This window comes from Schistocerca piceifrons, chromosome 8 (genome assembly GCF_021461385.2).
Source record: "Schistocerca piceifrons isolate TAMUIC-IGC-003096 chromosome 8, iqSchPice1.1, whole genome shotgun sequence".
In the NCBI taxonomy this organism is placed as follows: domain Eukaryota; kingdom Metazoa; phylum Arthropoda; class Insecta; order Orthoptera; family Acrididae; genus Schistocerca; species Schistocerca piceifrons.
Window position 1 is genome coordinate 488,482,670 of NC_060145.1, and position 19,034 is coordinate 488,501,703.

The 19,034-nt window shown below is 46.3% G+C and overlaps 1 protein-coding gene across 1 annotated transcript in view; it reads left to right on the forward strand.

Annotated features, from left to right (window-relative positions):
• The window catches only part of LOC124712482 (serine/threonine-protein phosphatase 6 regulatory ankyrin repeat subunit A-like), a 129,611-nt gene that overhangs the window by 23,809 nt on the left and 86,768 nt on the right, over nt 1-19,034 (forward strand). Inside the window, exons 3-4 of the mRNA XM_047242776.1 lie at nt 9,341-9,393; nt 9,795-9,935. Coding sequence (XP_047098732.1) covers nt 9,341-9,393; nt 9,795-9,935 — 194 coding nt within the window. The remainder of the gene's footprint in view (nt 1-9,340; nt 9,394-9,794; nt 9,936-19,034) is intronic.

Sequence of the window (19,034 nt, forward strand, 5' to 3'; positions counted from 1 at the left end):
GTATCGCCGTGTTCCAGAGTCATCCACAATGGAACACACCCAGGAGGTTATGGAGACCACAGCCGTGGACCTGGGCGCCCTTCTGGACGCAGGGGACGGCGCAGTCGTCACACTGGTGGCGGGTGGCACCCGTCTCGTGGCGCACAGGGCCGTGTTGGCCGATAGAAGTCCCGTGTTTGGCGGCATGTTTCGCCACGACACACTGGAAGCCAACACAGGTGAGGTCGCAGTCCCGGACGTGGAGGGCCCGGTGCTCCGCCAGCTGGTCGCCTACCTCTACACCCTCCAGGCCCCTCAGCTGCCCAGCCTGGCCCCCCAGATGCTGGCAGCCGCTGATAAATACGGCTTGTCGGCCCTGAAGGCTCGGTGCGAGCAGCACGTGGCCGCTCAGCTGTCCGTCGAGACTGCGGCGGCCGCAGCTGTTCTGGCGATCAGGCACTCCTGCACCGGCCTCAGGCAGGCCGCCGTTAACTTCATCAAGGCCAACGCCGTCCAGGTTATGACCACACAGGGCTGGGCTGACGCAGTGCGCACTCAGCCTGAAGACATCGTTACACTGGGTCAGCTGCTCGCAGATCCTCCAGCAGAAACAAGGTAAGCATCTAACGAGACACTTATCTGTGTTGCACATTTCTGTGTGTTCTTGTATTTCCGAGCTAACAATTATACTTAGTGTAAGAGTATTTTAGAGCATAGACACACCTTACAGGAAAAAATCACGACACCAAAAACTAATTAATGTAGAGCAATGAAATTTTGGGAACACATTTGTCTAGGTAACATACGTAACTGATTAAGATGACAGGTTAATGTAAGCGCCAGATTTTCCATTGCAAATGTGACATGCTGGCTAGTTAATAAGCAGTGTAACCACCAAAATGTTGAATGCAAGCATGCTAACGTTAATGCATTGTGTTGTGCAATTACCAGATGTCAATTTATGTGATGGAGTACGTTGCCTGGTGCACTTGGTCGTCCATACGGGGACAGATAGTGCTGTTTGTGGATGACACAGGAGTTGTCATCCAATGATGACCCGTAAGTGCCCAATTGGAGGTGGATACGGCCATTGAGACTTATCGAGGCAACATGTCTACATTCTGTAGAGCATACTGTATTACATCGGCTGTTACTGGCCGCGCGTTATCCTGTTGGAAAACACCTCCTGGAACGTTGTTCATGAATAGCAGCACAACAGGTCGAAGCACCAGACTGACGCGCATTTGCAGTCAGGGTGCATGGGATAATGATGAGAGTCCTCCTGCTCTCATAGCAAATTGCATCCATGATCATAACTCCGGTTGTAGGTCCAATGCGCCTAGCATGCAGACAGGTTGGTTTCAGGCCCTCAATTGACCTACTAACCAACTTCCGGCCACCACAGGCACCGAGGCAGAACCAGCTTCCACCCAAAAACGCCACAGACTTCCACCCTGCTCTCTAATGAGCTCTTGCTTCACCCCACTGATATCGCAAATGATGGTGGTTTGGAGTCAGTGGAATACATGCTACAAGGCGTCTGGCTCAGAGCTGTCCTTGATATAAACGATATCTAACTTTTCGTTACGTGCCAACTTCTGCTCAAGTTGTTTGTTGTAGATGCAGTTCTATAATGGCATCTTTGTCCCAGTCACCTCGCTCCATCCAATCTCGAAGGTAACTAAAGCTCACGGTTACTAGAGCACGTATTTAAAGCAAACCTGGTTTTCATCCTAATAGTGGCGCTACTAGCACCACTGGTATTGCACTGGGCCGACATCTGAATAGTCATAATATTTCAGATGTAGAAACACGCCTACCAGCTTTCGTTTATGTCGCACAACTCCTTCAGTGTAGGTGATCAGTAATGTCCATTTTCTTTTCCTAAACTTCATATATTAGCTTCATTTAATACTATAACTGATCTGCGTTTACTAACAGGTATGCTAGCTAATGAAAATCAAGGAAAAGACAAATTTGACATAGCTTTATAAATTGCTTTGACCTGATCTGCAATCATCAGTTCTATTAAATTCAATGTATGGAACAACCAGGCATTTAGATTCCGGCACCAAGGCTCGAAATAAAATGTACACTCACTGTGGACAGAACAGGAACCGATGTAGTGGTGGATACAACTATGTGCTGCTCAAGACACAAGCAGACACTGATGTTTACAGTTTGCAACCAGGTCATGAAAGTGTGCAGGTCTTTTTCTGTGTCCTGCACAGGGTCACTGTTACCCTGTTGATGCAAAAAAGAGTCTTTATTTTTGTTGTCTGGTTCTGCTGCTGCCAACTAGGGGGTACATATAGATAGTGTTATGCTACATATAGGGAAGCTGAAGATAAGGAACAAGTCTGTCACCCAATACTAGCACTCTGTACTCTGTAGCAGGCTGTGGCACGCACAAGTAGGCCAGCAGCGTTGTTATCACTTCTGATGTTACCACACAGTAAGTGTTAACCTTTGGCATAGATGTAGTAAAGCAAATGGTAAGAGTAACCACTGCTCCCACATCAGTACTACAGATTTGCATGTTGTTTATCTCTCAATAGCTTTCTTGCTAGATGTATGTAATACAACCATAGTTTCCGCAACAAAGTCCCTCACTTTCCCCAGTCGATGCACTTGAGTTAGGTATAAGTTGTAAGCAGTATTCTAGGTCCTAAGAAGTGTGTGGTTCCCATTCAAAGCACGAGAAGACTACTCCAGTAAAGAAGTTTACATAAGCAGATGTGGTGGAGGGCTTACTCCCTCTATATTCTGGACCCTCCTCACGCTACAAAAAGCCAGTCCTAAGACCAAAACAGCAGAATCAGGGCCTTTATTCACGTTTCCTTCCTGCTTCTGTGAAGTTGTTCCTCAGGATACATGCAGTAGCTAAGTACACTCCCGTCTATTACACACACTGGGAGGAGGTTCTAGTCATCAAAATACTGTGGCTGCTTCTTTGAGGAGCAGTCAGTAAATCTCTGCTCGATTGTCCCAGTGTTGCTCGAATTTCTCAATTGTGTTACTAAAGGTCATACAGGGTGGCGCACGAAATGTGTTACCAATTGTTTCAAAAATGGTTCAAATGGCTCTGAGCACTATGGGACTTAACATCTGAGGTCATCAGTCCCATAGAACTTAGAACTACTTAAACCTAACCTAAGGACATCACACACATCCATGCCCGAGGCAGGATTCGAACCTGCGGCCGTAGCAGTCGCGGGGTTCCGGACTGAAGCGCCTATAACCGCACGGCCACTGTGGCCGGCTACCAATTGTTTCTTTCACAATTTACGACGCACATTAGATAAGCCCGCTGGGATCTCTACAGCAGTACCAGCAGAGCTTGGAAAAACAAATGAGTTTCGAAATGACGCGTAATTCACGATACTGCCGCTAGGAGACTAGTAAGCAGCAGTGGCTGACAATGGAAGACTGACGACACAGCAACGATCGGCAATTGTGTTACTTTTTCATGAAACGAAAAGCCTTGCTGTGACTGAGAGGTGTTTCCAACAACAGTTTAACACACGATGGGTCCCTTGCAAGAAGACCATCCACAGGTTGTACGATCAATTTGTACAGGAAGGAACAGTATTGGAAGCGAAGCGACCTCGGCCTAAGCCTGTTTGTTCCCCGGAGAGTATTGAAGCGGTACGAGTTGCTGTACAGAGAAGTCCCAGGAAATCGTGTAGAAAGGCAGCAGTGCAACTGGGAATATCCAGACGCTCCGTTCAACGCATTCTTAAAAGTGACCTCCATGTGTACCCATACAAGATGACCTGTGCACAGGAGCTCACTGAAGAACACAAGCAGCAGAGACTACCGTTTGCTCCGTGGGCAGTGGAGAGGGATGAAACTCTCAACAACGTGTGGTTTGCAGACGAGGGGCCTTTTCATTTAGATGGTGTGGTTAACAAACAAAATGTACGCTTTTGGGCCGCTGAAAACCCACAAGTGCTTCATGAACGACAACATTATGCTCCGAGGATAACAGCGTGGGCACCAATTTCCAGTCACGGACTTACTGGACCCTTTTTCTTTGAAGAAACAGTGAACAGCGAGTTTTATTTGAGTATGCATCGCAATAGCTTCATTCCACAGCTTCTCGCTACTGCCTTGCCCTTCAACACGCAGTGGTTCATGCAAGATGAAGTAAGGCCACATACTGCAAACTCTGTTGGAGTTTTTACACTAGCATTTCGACACGTGGATTATTTCACTCAGGCTTCCAGGTCTCTTCAATGACAGAATTGCCCCCCCCCCCCCCCCATGTGACTTTTTTCTTTGGGGGCACCTAAAGGAAATAATTTTCCCGAAACATCCACGTGATTTAATGGAGCTCAGAAGACTTATTCTTCAAGCTTGCAGTGAAATTACGGAAGACATGTGACGTAGGGTAATCACTAACTTCAGTGTTCGTTTGAAGGATGTTAGGAAACGAAATGGTGGACATATTAACGATGTGCTGAGTTAGAACTAATCTCCATGGACGGCTCTTCATTGTAGTATATGTTCCTTTCAGATTGTATTGACAATAAAGTTTGTATTCAAAAACAAAATGGTAACACATTTCGTGCACCACCCTGTATGATGGATTCTTCTGTGTTTCCTGCGACTATAATCTTCCCTATGTAATCTGTTGTTCTTACTGATCTATCTCCAAACAAATTCAACAGTGAAGAAATGTTCAGATCCAGATATTATTTGTTATATACTGTCTAATATTACATATACCTGAGCCATGCGTAGCTCGTCTTCGTGCCATCTCTTATTTAACATCCTGGTTTTGCCGTACTGCCACCTCGTTATGTTAGTTGCAGTTACTTGTGTCACTGAGTTGCTGCTTTGCCTGCCCGTCAGCGGCAGCAGCAGCGCTTATCGATATAAACCCTGGCATATTATCTTTGCTGACTGCCATTAGTTCCCGATTGTCGTGTGTTCGGAGTTAGTTCACATCTGCCGCCAGTGAGTTGGGTGAGGCTAGCAGTGTAGTTCGGACCTGGCAGTGTTGGAGTTTGCACACGGCACAAGTTCAGTCGGGGCACGGCAGCAGTGAGGTCCAGACCCCCATGACTTGCCCGACGGTTGCCGACACACATGATTGTAGTGGGGATGACTTTGGTTGGTTGTCGGTATATCGTCTTGCTAGACAACGCCTATTTGGCCAGTGATCGCTTGTGGGTTGGCTGTGTGTACTGACTCGTGATTCGTCCTTGTTATTGTGCAGTCACTGCCGTTAGCGTTGCCTTGTTCTTCGTGCAAGTGCTCGTGAAACTGTGTGTCGTTTGTGTGATTTTGACGGACAAGTTATTTTAATGTTGTCGGCATACTGGCTCTGAGAGGAGTCGGTCGTTTGGGACGGAGCGGCGAGGAATTCTCAGCGGGCTGTAGTTTGGCCGGGGCCCGCTGGCGGTCTCTACGCGGTGTCGGAGAGTGTGGCGCTGTTCCCATTGCTACGAGGTCCGTGGCTCTCCGACCCTGGACACGAAGGTTGAGTTTTGATTTAACCTACCAGCAAGTCAAGACCGTTCACGTTGTGTCGCTTGGAGTTCGTTGTCGGTTTCCTGTGAGCAACAACGTGGTTTTCAAGTTGGAAAATTCTAGCCACCCTCCGGTGGAGTTTCACTGTATTTGGTTATCTCAATTGAAGTGCACCAGTGGAATCTTCTGCCTTGTGGCCGTTAACGTTCTGCCCTGGGCGTTGACGTAATAGTTTCTTCATCGTCTTGTTGCTGTCCAGCATGGTGTGTAGTTTGACAGCTCCGTGTATATATAATTGATTGTGGGCGCTAGTACCTTCTACATAGTTCCGTTGCACTCCCTATTGTGCCCTGGTCGGATGAAATGGAAGTTATCTTGTCGCTGTGTCCTGTTACTGTCAGTCAGGTGGGTTGTCGTCGGATGGTCAATGGTTGGCCCCACTGCCTGTCTCACCTAAGCAAGCGTTAGCGTTTGCATTACAGGCCGATTATATAATATCTGGGTTCCCTCGAGGAGACTACCTTCTTATTTAAATTTGTTCTTGTTACTTATATGGCTTCTAGCCGGTTTTGTGTTTTAAATTACAGTTGTTTTACTCTTAAGGCCTTAAGCCTGGTTTAAAGTACTGTTTGACGTAAACCCTTTGACATTTAAAAAAAATTCAGAATTTTTAAGTCTTCAGCTTTCAGCCGATTTGAATTAACTAGTTTACTTCAACTGATTGAATTTTTATGTCTTAGGCCTACAGCTGGCTTGAATTTCATTTGTTTGTTCTTAAGGCCTTCAGCCTAAATTAAAGAACTGTTTCGTGTAAGGAATTTGGGTTGTTTTATGTTTTGGAGTTTTAAGTGTTTGTCCTTCAGCCGATTTAAATTTAACTTGTTCACTTGAGCCTGACTAAAGAACTGTTTTAAGATAAGACTTGCCTTTTAAATTTCTAATTATGCTTGTGTTTTAAGTTATTGGCCTTCAGCCATTTTTAAATTAAAGTGGCTTTCAACCGGTAATTAAGTCCCAAAGATTAAAGCTGTGTGTTTAAAAAACTTTTTTGGGCTCTTGTAATGTTTGATGAAATAATAAGTTGTATGTTAGAGTGTAGCTGACAGCCTCTTCACAGGTTAAACTACCTGTCCTGTCCTGTGGGATTAGCAGAGCATAGCACTCCCTACAAACCTAGGTCCACGTAATTCTCAAAAATTTACTTTTCTTTACTTTCAGATATGTATAATTATTTATGCCATAGTTAATGAGCTGCTTAATAAACTGTAACTCTTGTATTTGATATGTTGCCTAAGCAGCTTTACTGGTTTACAAAACTCAACTGAATGAGAAATATCTCAGTCTCAAACTCACCTGTTCAATATAGCCTAACATGAATATAAATTTTAAAAATTATCCTAACACTAACTCATTAGCTTTAAATCTAGTTCTGTTTGTGTTATTCAAAGTAAAGTTTGGAAATAGTCTTGATAACTGAAATAGGATCCATGTTGTACTTCCTAACCAAAACCTTCTTTATTGAATTGGGTCTCATGCACTCCTGCATCTAATTTGTCCACTTGCTTATGATGACATCTATTTCCTACCCAACTTCCTAGTTATAAAATTTGCAATTCTCCAGTGGGCTTCATGATGTGTCAATGGTGAATTAATTTCAGTGTTTTAGACCAAATTATGAAAAATAACGAACGTTAACTCTGCTTCATTCATAGACGAATTATTATAGCTAGTAGTAGTAGTAGTATATTTTTAGGTTGGTTTGTAACTCAAAATATATGTGCCAAGAGTAAGTCATTAATGCTTATTTTCCCCTGGACAGCAGTAGCTCGGGTGTCTCAGTGGCCACAAAACAAGCAATCCATACCTATAGGCATAGTCCATTTAGTGGTGTAGTTACGATAGTGCAAATGTGCAAAAAACAAGTCATAAGGTTTGTGATGTGTTAGTTTAAAGACTGTTAATTTGAGGCAGAGAAAAAACAACCAGTACACTGGTGTGTGTACATAGTATGGTACAACACAACATTATATATGTACAGGGCTATTACAATTGATTGAAGCGATTTCATAAATTCACCGTAGCTCCATTCATTGACATATGGTCACGGCACACTACAGATACGTAGAAAAACTCATAAAGTTTTGTTCGGCTGAAGCCGCACTTCAGGTTTCTGCCGTCAGAGCGCTCGAGAGCGCAGTGAGACAATATGGCGACAGGAGCCGAGAAAGCGTATGTCGTGCTTCAAATGCACTCACATCAGTCAGTCATAACAGTGCAACGACACTTCAGGACGAAGTTCAACAAAGATCCACCAAATGCTAACTCCATTCGGCGATGGTATGCGCAGTTTAAAGCTTCTGGATGCCTCTGTAAGGGGAAATCAACGGGTCGGCCTGCAATGAGCGAAGAAACGCTTGAACGCGTGCAGGCAAGTTTCACGCGTAGCCCGCGGAAAATTGGCTCATGCCAGAACTGGACACCGACAGCGCCGACTTCATCTTTCAACAGGATGGTGCTCCACCGCACTTCCATCATGATGTTCGGCATTTCTTAAACAGGAGATTGGAAAACCGATGGATCGGTCGTGGTGGAGATCATGATCAGCAATTCATGTCATGGCCTCCACGCTCTCCCGACTTAACCCCATGCGATTACTTTCTGTAGGGTTATGTGAAAGATTCAGTGTTTAAACCTCGTTTACCAAGAAACGTGCAAGAACTGCGAGCTCGCATCAACGATGCTTTCGAACTCATTGGTGGGGACGTGCTGCGCCGAGTGTGGGAAGAACTTGACTATCGGCTTGATGTCTGCCAAATCACTAAATGGGCACATATCGAACATTTGTGAATGCCTAAAAAAACTTTTTGAGTTTTTGTATATGTGTGCAAAGCATTGTGAAAATATCTCAAATAATAAAGTTATTGTAGAGCTGTGAAATCGCTTCAATCACTTGTAATAACCCTGTATACTCTGTCTGTGTGTGTGGACTCAAGTTTCATTTTGAAACAGGAATCGCCCATTCTTATTGCATATATGGAATCAACGCCAAAAATATGTATAGTAAAAAAAACCATTGTTTTCCATACATCGTAATAGCCAAATATGAAGTGTTCCAGTATGTGCAATTAAGAATTGACATATTTCATTCCACATTTCATTGAGGACGTAAATGTAAACTTTAGTGTCTTAAAGGTCAATATTTGTGTTCGAAATTTATTTTAGAGCTGCATATTTGGCTGTACACCGCAATGTGGTTAGCCGTTTCTATGTCTGGCTATAAACTGTGTAGCGTGATCCAGGGACAACGACTAGGATATACTAGTTTTCTGTGTTCCAATCAGGATGCTTCATTTCAGTGAGTCTCCTTGCCTCTCACCACTGGGGTGCTCGATTTTGGTGAGTATCCATGGCATGTGCGCCTGTCATGGACATTTTATCTTAGTACAGTGGTTGTGGTTTGTATTCTGCTGGTAGCCATGTAGTGGTTAGTGCGAGAGTTACGTCAGTTGCATGGAAACACAGACCAAAATGACTCATCTTAATAGCGGGATTCCAGGGTGGCGACTGAAATCAAGCTTTCCCATAGTTTGGTGAATCACCGCAGTCTACCCCACAGGAAATTTAAAACTATATTACCATACAGGTAGCTTATTTGTCAGATATGTCAATGTCTAGCCATATCATTTGTTTTGTACAAGCACATTTGTAACGATGTTCTAACGAGTGAACATTAATATCAATCATTACAAAACAAAACATAGAATCAAATACATCGATTCTTGAGTGAAAAAGCAGGCGCACTTGATATTTGTTGATTACACGAATGGGAAACAATGGTTTGGTAAATTCTGTGCACTTAATTGACTTGAATTTCCTTCGCAAGTCTGTTCGAAAGCTGCTGCCCGCCTTGGTATCATGTGAGCCTCCTACAGCCTGGTCCGTAACACATGAGCTACCAGAAACACTTCATTAAAACAATACCACAATAAGTACATTCAAAAGATATTGCTGTTGCAATTTTCGTGTGATTCTTGTTGTGTATTCTATTTTCGTATTACTCTAGCAAAACTGAAGTCTTTGTATCTACGTTTCATTTGTACTCTCTTTTGTTGTTTGTTATGGTAAGCTACAGGTCCGAGGAACTCAGGAGAAGCAGTGTGTAAACTGGTTAGATAGAGGGTAAGGTAATCATCTTAGTAGACCTACTATTGTCATTGGCAGTATGTGTTCTGTTGTTTGTGTGAAGACGATCCCCCAGCAGCAATGTATGTAGTAAGCTGCCCTCTGGCCTCATAAGTGGACAGAGTTTACCACACCCTGCCCGTCTGTCTTCGCAGCACGCCGGCCTCTGCAGACGGCTGTCCGCGCCCCGGCAGTGGGCCCCAGGGAGACTGTGGCCACACCCCTGCCACTGCTGCGCCGCCCACGGCCAGCCGCACTGCTCCTCCGCCAGATGACTCTGCCGTCTCTCGCCTGCGGTGAGTTCCACCACTACACACTGCACTCTGCGACTGTGGGGGGGGGGGGGGGGGGCATCAGCCAAGGATTGGGTGCAAGGAAATTGAATAACACTGTAGTGCATATTTGGTAGCACAGAGGCTATAGTTATCAAGAGAAGTTATTCCTTTTATAAATTCTGGTGGCGAGTAGGCTTGGATGAAAGGGATTCCTTATATCCCTCTCTGGGTTCACAGTATGAGTTGTATTTAGTTTAGGACTCAAGATATCATTCACTGCAGTTATAAGGGAAAGATGTAGTCAAACAAAATCTTTTTCCATAGGTACTGAATATATTGATGCATTGGATGCAATTTCATCTTTCGGTGATGGCTCTCTGAGAATGAATCGTTTAGGAAATAGGTGAGACAGATTTATGCCAATAAATAATTTAGAATGCAATTCTTTGGTGATACTGAAACAGAAATGTTGAAGGAATCGCAAGCAGGAAAAAGCAAACAAAAATATAATGCAGCAGAATAAGGATATGGAGTGTTTAGATTTTGTATATGTAGGTGTAAGTGACTTTTCGGACACTACTGAGCCCTGAAAACTTAAGCCCTGCTGGACTTGGAATGCGTGTCTTGCTCTCCTCGACACACGACCACGCCTGGCTCAAACTTCCATTCTCTCTTCTATAGTGTTGGTGAATAATTTCGTACCCTTTGTCCATACGTTAATTAAAAACAACACATAAGAGCATGTTCTCCTTCACTACGTACAACAGTCTGCCAACACTGGAGCAACTTTTCGATCACGTGGATTTGAGGCAAATAACTCGTTGAGCAAAATTCCGAGCGCATGTTCATCCAGCAAACAAGTTCCTCCACGAGTTTTCCATAGAGAGCGCAGAAGGTGAAAATGGTGCATGGCATCAGGTGCATACGACAGTCTAGCAGATGTGTTCGGGCGTTATCGTGGAGCAGTATCACTTCACACAATCTTCCTGGCCGTTGTTCTCGGATTGCGTCTGCAAGACGTCTCAGTTGCTGGCAATAAATGTCAACAGTGGCGGTTACACCTCGGACAAGCAGTTCCAGTACACCAAACCAATAATGATACAGAATAGGAATGCCACCCCAGGGGGTCCACAACTCTTTCGTGGATACGTGCATAGCGAGCACGGGACCCCGAGCTAATGTGGCCCTCCTTCCTTTCCGGGCTGCATACCTTCCTTTTCCGCAACCTACCCTATCCCCCATCTTCGCCCCCCCCCCCCCTCCACTCACCTCTGGCTCTTTCCTTCACTTTCTCCCCCTCTGGGAGTATGGTTTGTGCCTACGTCTGGAGACGGACACTCTTAAATGTAACGCATTCTTCGCCTTCTCTGCTTGTATGTCTTCATCCTTCCTTTGTCCTTCTCTTTTCCTTACCTCTTCTCTTTACCCTTTTCTCCGCTGCGGCATTTGAGACCTCTCTTCTTTCCTTTCCCTTTCTTTGTTTTTCCCTTTCTCTTTCTTCCTCCCTGTGCGTGTCTGAAGGCCGACCCACGCATTTTCGTTCATAGCCGGTGACGGGGTAACGCGTAATTCCCTGCCCCGGGTAGACAGGTAGGACACGTACATACCCCCTGGTAATGGCCAGGCCCAGGGAGGGGTGATTACCCGAGCTCATACCTTCCGAAAGTGCCGATTGGTCCCGCCGTCCGTTTGTCGGGAGGTGTGAACAATCACCTAAGGCGGGAGTGCCCTCAGAGAGGGCCCCCACAGGGGAGGAGCGCGCCATCGGAGACGCCGGTAATCATGGGGGATTCTTCCGCAATTGTTTCCTCATCTTCCACTATGTCTGGTCACAAGCGTAAGTTCACTGAATCTCAGCCACAGACAGTTCTTCCATCGTTGCCACAGTTCCTTGTTGTTTCTCGGTCTGACTAAGGTCACAACTTGTCCACGGTCAACCCTTTCATTATTCAGAAAGGTGTCGACGCAATTGCAGGTCCTGTAAAGTCTTATTCCAGATTACGGAATGGCACCTTGTTGTTAGAAACAGTCAGTGCCCTCCAGGCACAAAAATTGCTGCGTACTTCACTGCTCCACACCTTCCCTGTCCTGGTTGAAGCGCACTACACCTTAAATTCCTCGCGTGGAGTCGTTTATACACGCTCCCTCGACGGATTGTCTGATGAAGAAATTCAGCACTACCTGTCTGACCAGGGTGTAACGGCTTTTCATAGAGCTTTGAAAAGGGTTGATACGAACATCATTCCAACCTGCACTGTCTTCTTGACATTTGACAAAGTTCAGCTCCCATCGAAAATCAAAGCAGGCTGTGAGAGAATTTCTGTTCACCCTTACGTCCCAAACCCTACGCGTTGCTATTGGTGTTAGCGGTTCAATCACATCAGCCAGTCCTGTTCCAAGCCGGCCAAATGTGTTACGTGTGGCAACGATGCCCATGAGGGTGCTTGTCCACCTCCATCCCCTCGTTGCATCAACTGTATGGGTGACCACGCTGCTTTCTCTCGAGAGTGCCCCATTTTTAAAGACGAAAAGCTCATTCAGGAAATCAGAGTGAAAAGGTGTCGACCGTTGCTGCTCGAAAATTATTCGCCAGTCGACAGCCCACCGTGCCTCAGACAGGAAAGTACAGCACTGTCCTTGCTTCTCCTCGGCCAACAAAGGAGGCAGCCACGCAGACTTGCGACCTCACCTTTAGTGCCGCAGTTGTCAGATCGGCCAGTGCAAAGATCGCCCGTTCAACCTCACCACTTTCGCCTGCCCACACTATGGCTCACTCTTCATCGGGTTCTGCTAAATCTCGAGCCCAAAAGTCAGACACCAAGACTTCGAAAAAAGAGCATACTCGTGAAGATTTTTTATGTACCCCAACTTCCTCCTTCACTTCCTCCATCATCTAAACACCATGTTTCCAAGAAGGCTAATAAGAAACCAAGTTCATCTCCTTCTCTGCCAAGGCGTGTCTCCTCTACAGCACCACCTGGCGGAAATCGCCCTTGGCTGTCTTCTGTGTCGCTGAGGCGCACTGCTGGCGGCCGATCAACCGGCCGATCGCTGGTGGCAGGAGCTGCTTCCTAACAACCTATGGATCAGGATCTTCTGCCTTCGGCTGAATGTCATTCCATGCTGTCGGTCGCAAGGTCTGAGCAGTCGTTGAGTTGACGGCAACCTTGGTCACATTCCTCCATTTTCTGTTCACCCTATGTCCATTATCCACTGGAATATCCGCCAATCGGGATGAATTATCGATCCTCTTACGATCCTACTCGCCGGTCATCTATCTTCAGGAAACAAAGCTGCGTCCTGATGACCACTTTGTTCTCCCCCATTTTCAGTCCGTCCAATTCGATCTCCCCTCTGTTGAAGGCACTCCAGCCCATGGAGGACTCATGATTCTTTTCCATGATACTCTGCATTATCACCCAATCCCCTTAAACACTTCCTTCCAAGCTGTCACTCTCCGTCTTTCCCTTTCTGGATATAACTTTCCTCTTTGTACTGTATAAATTTCATCGTCCACACCAATGGCACGAGCTGATCTCCTTCATCTTCTTGGTCAGCTTCCACCCCGCTATTTGCTGGTTGGGGACTTCAATACCCACCACCCGCTTTGGGGATCTCCACATCCTTGTCCACGTGGCTCACTGTTGCTAGACGTCTTCCACCAAGTGGATCTAGTTTGCTTCAACACTGGGGTCCCTACATTTTTGTCTGCCTCCACGACAAATTTCTCTCATTTGGACCTTTCGGTCGGTACTGTTCCGCTAGCTCGGCGCTTCGAATGGTTCGCCCTTGATGATACACACTCGAGTGACCACTTTCCATGCGTCCTTAGACTGCAGCCTCAACTGCCGTATATGTGCCCGTGACGCTGGAAGTTTGCCCAAGCCGATTGGACACTTTTTTTGTCTCTAGCGACATTTGATGACCGTCACTTTCCTAGCGTCGACGATGACGTCACACATATTACAGACGTTACTCTTACAGCTGCGGACCGTTCAATACCACGCACCTCCAAATTGCCCCGGCGCCCCCCAGTTCCGTGGTGGAACGAGGCATGCCGTGACGCAATACGTGAGCGGCGATGTGCTCTTCGCGTTTTCCGTCACCATCCTACTTTGGCCAACTGTATCCGCTATAAGCAGTTCCGTGCGCGATGCCGCCGCGTCATCCGCGATAGCAAGAAGGCAAGCTGGAAATTCTTTATTAGCTCATTTAACATCTTCACTCCCTCCTCGGAAGTTTGGAGTCGGCTTCGACGGTTATCAGGCGCGCCTAGTTTCTCCCTGGTCTCTGGGCTCACTGTCGCGCATGATACATTAGTGGACCCCGTCGCAATATCTAACTCATTGGGTCAACACTTTGGTGGGATTTCGAGCTCTTCAAATTACCCACCAGCGTTTCTCCCGAAGAAACGTGCAGCGGAAGTGCCACCTCTTGCTTTATTCTCTCAAAATCGCGAAAGCTGTAATACTGTTTTCTCCATGCAGGAACTCCAACATGCACTCTCGTCTTCTCGCTCCTCCGCCCCAGGACCGGATGGTATCCGCATCCAAATGTTGCTGCATTTATCATACCATAGTCTGCATTGCCTCCTTCGCCTTTATAATCGAATTTCGACCGACAGTACTTTTCCCAGATGATGGCGGGAAGCTAACGTCGTTCAGTTCCGAAACCTGGAAAGGACAAACATCTCCCCTCTAGCTGTCGCCCCATTTCTCTCACGAGTATTGTATGTAAGGTTTTGGAGCGTATAGTGAATTGCCGTTTAGCTTGGTGGCTGGAGTCCCGCAGTCTTTTAACAGCTGCCCAATGCGGTTTCCGAAAGCATCGTTCTCCAGTTGACCATCTTGTTGCTCTCTCCACTTAAGTCATGAACAATTTTCTCGGAAACGCCAAACAGTAGCAATATTTTTTGATCTGGAGAGAGCATACGATACCTGTTGGAGGACAGGCATCCTCTGCACACTGTTCTCTTGGGGCTTTCGAGGTCGGCTGCCTCTTTTTCATCGCGAATTTATGGCAGAGCGCACAATTAGAGTGCGGGTGAACACTACTCTCTCCCGTACTTTCTCCCAAGAAAACGGGGTACCCCAGGGCTCCGTGCTAAGTGTTGTACTGTTTGCCATTGCCATAAATCCAATTATGGATTGTCTCCTTCCTGATGTCTCGGGCTCCCTCTTTGTGGACGATTTTGCGATCTACTACAGCTCTCAACGGACCAGTCTTCTTGAACGAAGTCTTCAAGGCTGTCTCGATCGCTTCCACTCTTGGAGCATCGAAACAGGCTTCCGTTTTTCTCCCAGTAAGACCGTTTGTGTTAATTTTTGGCGACGTAAGGAGTTCCTTCCACCCTCCTTACATCTAGGACCTTCCAACCTTCCGTTTTCGGACGTCGCTAAATTCTTGGGTATTATGTTCGACAGAAAACTGTGCTGGTCCTCCCACGTTTCCTATCTTTCGGCTCACAGTCTGCGATCACTCAACACCCTCCGTGTCCTGAATGGTACCTCCTGGGGAGCGGACCGAGTGGTCCTACTCCGCCTCTATCGCGCCTTAGTGCGCTCGAAATTGGACTATGGAAGCATAGTCTACTCCTCTGCTCGGCCGTCTATTCTTCGGCGCCTCGACTCTATCCACCACCGTGGATTACGTTTAGTGTCTGTAGCTTTTTACACCAGCCCTGTGGAAAGCCTTTATGCTGAGACTGCTGAACCTCCGCTGTCCAATCAGCGAGCAGTCCTTCTGAGTCGTTATGCTAGCCATCTGTCTTCCATGCCTGCTAATCCAGCCCATGACATTTTTTTCGACGCCTCCTTGGATGTAGGGTATGCAGGCCGCCCTTCCTCCCTACTACCACCGGGAGTCCGCATCCGTCAACTGCTCCATTTGCTTTCCTTCCGCTTGCCTAAAACCTTGTTGACAACTTAGGGTACAGCACCGCCTTGGCTCCGTTCCCGGATCTGCCAGCTCCGTGACCTTTGTCAATTTCACAAAGATAGTACCCCTTCACTTGTTTATCATTGGGCATTTGCTGCTCTATGTGCACAAATAAAGGAAGCCACATTTATTTACACTGATGGCTCGAAAACATCGTTTGGTGTAGGGAGTGCTTATATTGTTGGCGACACCCCAAATCAATTTCGGCTTCCCGACCAGTGTTCGGTTTATACTGCGGAGCTTTACGCTGTTCTCCAGCAGATACAGTATGTTATCTGTTTAGATTCTCTCAGCTCTCTCCTCAGTCTCCAAGCTCTCTACCCTGTCCACCCTCTGGTCCACCGGATTCAGGACTGTCTGCGCTTGCTCCACCTGGGGGGCGTCTCGGTGGCGTTCCTCTGGCTCCCAGGACTCATCGGTATGTGTGGCAATGAGGCGGCCGATATAGCGGCCAAGGCTGCCGTCTCTCTTCTTCGGCCAGCTATTCGATCGATTCCCTTCGCCGATCTACTGAGCGTTTTATGTCGTCGTGTTGTTCTTTTATGGTACGCACATCGGTCGACACTTCCCCATAATAAATTGCGGGACGTGAAAGCTCTTCCCTGTACTTGGACCTCTTCCTCCCGAACGCGTCGTCGGGAGGAGGTAATTTTAACTAGACTTCGGATAGGGCACTGTCTTTTTAGCCATCGACATCTTTTAAGCGGCGATCCTCCACCACTCTGTCCCCACTGCTCTCAGCTGTGGACGGTAAGCCACCTTTTAATTGAGTGCCCCTATTTTACTCCGTTACGCGCCCGTCTACAGCTGACGCCTGATATATCGTCAATTTTAGCATATGACACGCGCTCTGCCGATCGCGTTCTCGAATTTATTAGTGCTAGTGAGATGATGTCAGTCATTTGAAGCTTTTTTTGGGGACAACCAACCCCTTTCTGTAGTGGATTTTTAAGCTTTCCTTCTGCTTTTAGTCTTGGGTCTACCTTCAAATTCCGCTTCTATCTATTTCCTCAGTTCTGACCATGTATTCCAACTTGAGTTCTGGACACAAGTATGGAATACATTTCGTTTAGATTTATTAATGGTTTTTAGGGGCGAACCATACAACCAGCCTCAGGCAAGGAACAACACTAACCTGTTACATCTTATTAAACTGGATTTAACTCAATGGTCGAATATAGGAAAAGAGAATTTCTTATCTTATAGTACACTAAATGTAACATATTTAGTGTGCTATAAAATAAGAAATTCTCTTTTCCTATATTCTTATGTGACCCTCTGTTACAAAACTGTACAGGAACTATACATTTCCGTGCCTTCTGTTGCTAGAAGGATCTTAATGTTCGTAGACAGAGAACCTCAGAGACCGTAATAGTTTCTCAAATTCTTGATACCTTTCGTGGCACCTGAGGAAAATGTGATAACCACCTTCTTCACTTCCACATTCACATGAAGATGATTTGACCAAATTCAGGTAGTAGAGATTTGGCGGATGTCCCATGACTGAAACAAAGTCGTGCCAATGTTACTATAAAGTGAGGTGACAAAGGTCATGGGATAGCGACCTGCACATAAACAGATGGCGGTAGTATCACGAGTGTTGGCACAAGGGGCACAGATCACTCTGCATTGTTCCCAGATGTATCCAAGATAGCGGCGAAGACGTCATCCAAGATGGCGTCGTGTGCACTTGGCAACAGTGCATGACGTCATCCTAGATGGCGGAAAGTTTGAATTTTCGTGGGAAAGTGCCACGCCCCCCTCACATGAGGCAGCAAAATCCCTTTCATACTTAATGCTTTAGAAATTCCTATTGAAATACGAGTTCACCTACACGCCTATGGTGACGCTCCAAGCTGTGCCACGCGCAAATGCGATCGACGCCGTCGCAGTACGCAAGCCTGCGCGTGCCATCGCTCTCACACAGTTGCAGGTGAAAGTTGGGTCTCAATTATACCGGCGGCACTGAACCCCAAGGTGCAGTCCGCATACTCGAGACACCTCAGGCCAGAATTGTCTTTACCACTTATGATAGAATAGCACAGGCTGCTCTCCGCCCTAGCGATTGTAACGGACCATGCGTGACGTGTTCAGCCGTGCGTACCTGCCCCAGCATGGCTCACGCCGCGTCTCCCAGCGAAACGTCTGTGTGTCGCCATCTAACAATGTTCCCAATGTTATTCTTATGTCACATGGGTTTCTACATTAAAAAAAGTCCAACCCTCCCTCTCGGCAACTGTATAGTGTCCCAGAAATAGTTGACCCTCGCTTTGTAGATGTCTCAGCTTGTATGCACGAAAATTCCTGCTCTAACAGAGCTTGTTTACAAAAATAATATCAAATGCACTCATCCCAGCGCTCCTAACATGTTACCCTTCCAGATTTCAACATACGCAAATGTTCCCTCCACTATGTAGAGACTCCTTTATCCCAGTGCAAAAGATGTCAATCGATCGAGGATTCGGATTGGCTCTTACCGAATTTACACGCCGAATTACTGATGCCGCCGGTAGCGAAGCACCATCCACCCATTGTTTTTCGGGCTTTCTGTGGTTATTTTGCCCAGATCGCTGAACTGCATTGACAATTAAACCCACGAATTTGTGTACAGGCTATCAAGTACATACGAGACTCTCAAAAATATTGCAAGCCAGGAAGATATTTGCCACTGTAACTACAATTAAATATTATGTTTGCTGTTACAGTCTGACGCTGTCAGTGTAGAGACAGTGTCTCCTCTTGACGACTGCCATTCTGGAACTAAACTCATCTACAGTGCATATAATTTCTCACGTAAAAAAATCTCTCTCATACCCTCACGGTTATCGATGTGCTGAATCTATACAACCCTCACGATAGGGCACACAGTCATCCTCTCTAGTCGTGCCATAATATAAACCAGAGGAACTTTAAAATGGCATATATACACATTTTACACAATGGAAGCCACAGTAACTTTAAAATATGTACACACTTGACACAAACAGTGCAGTTATCTTTCATATCTGTACAGCATCCAAAAAAATTATGATATGCCTACACTCACACTGGCTATATGTCACGATGCTCCCCCAGTCCTATGGAAACACCATCAACCTGTTCTTTCTACAGGCACAACATTCAGCGGAATAAACTATTTTACACTGACCAGCATTTTGCACCACCATCTAAACCTGTCTGCAG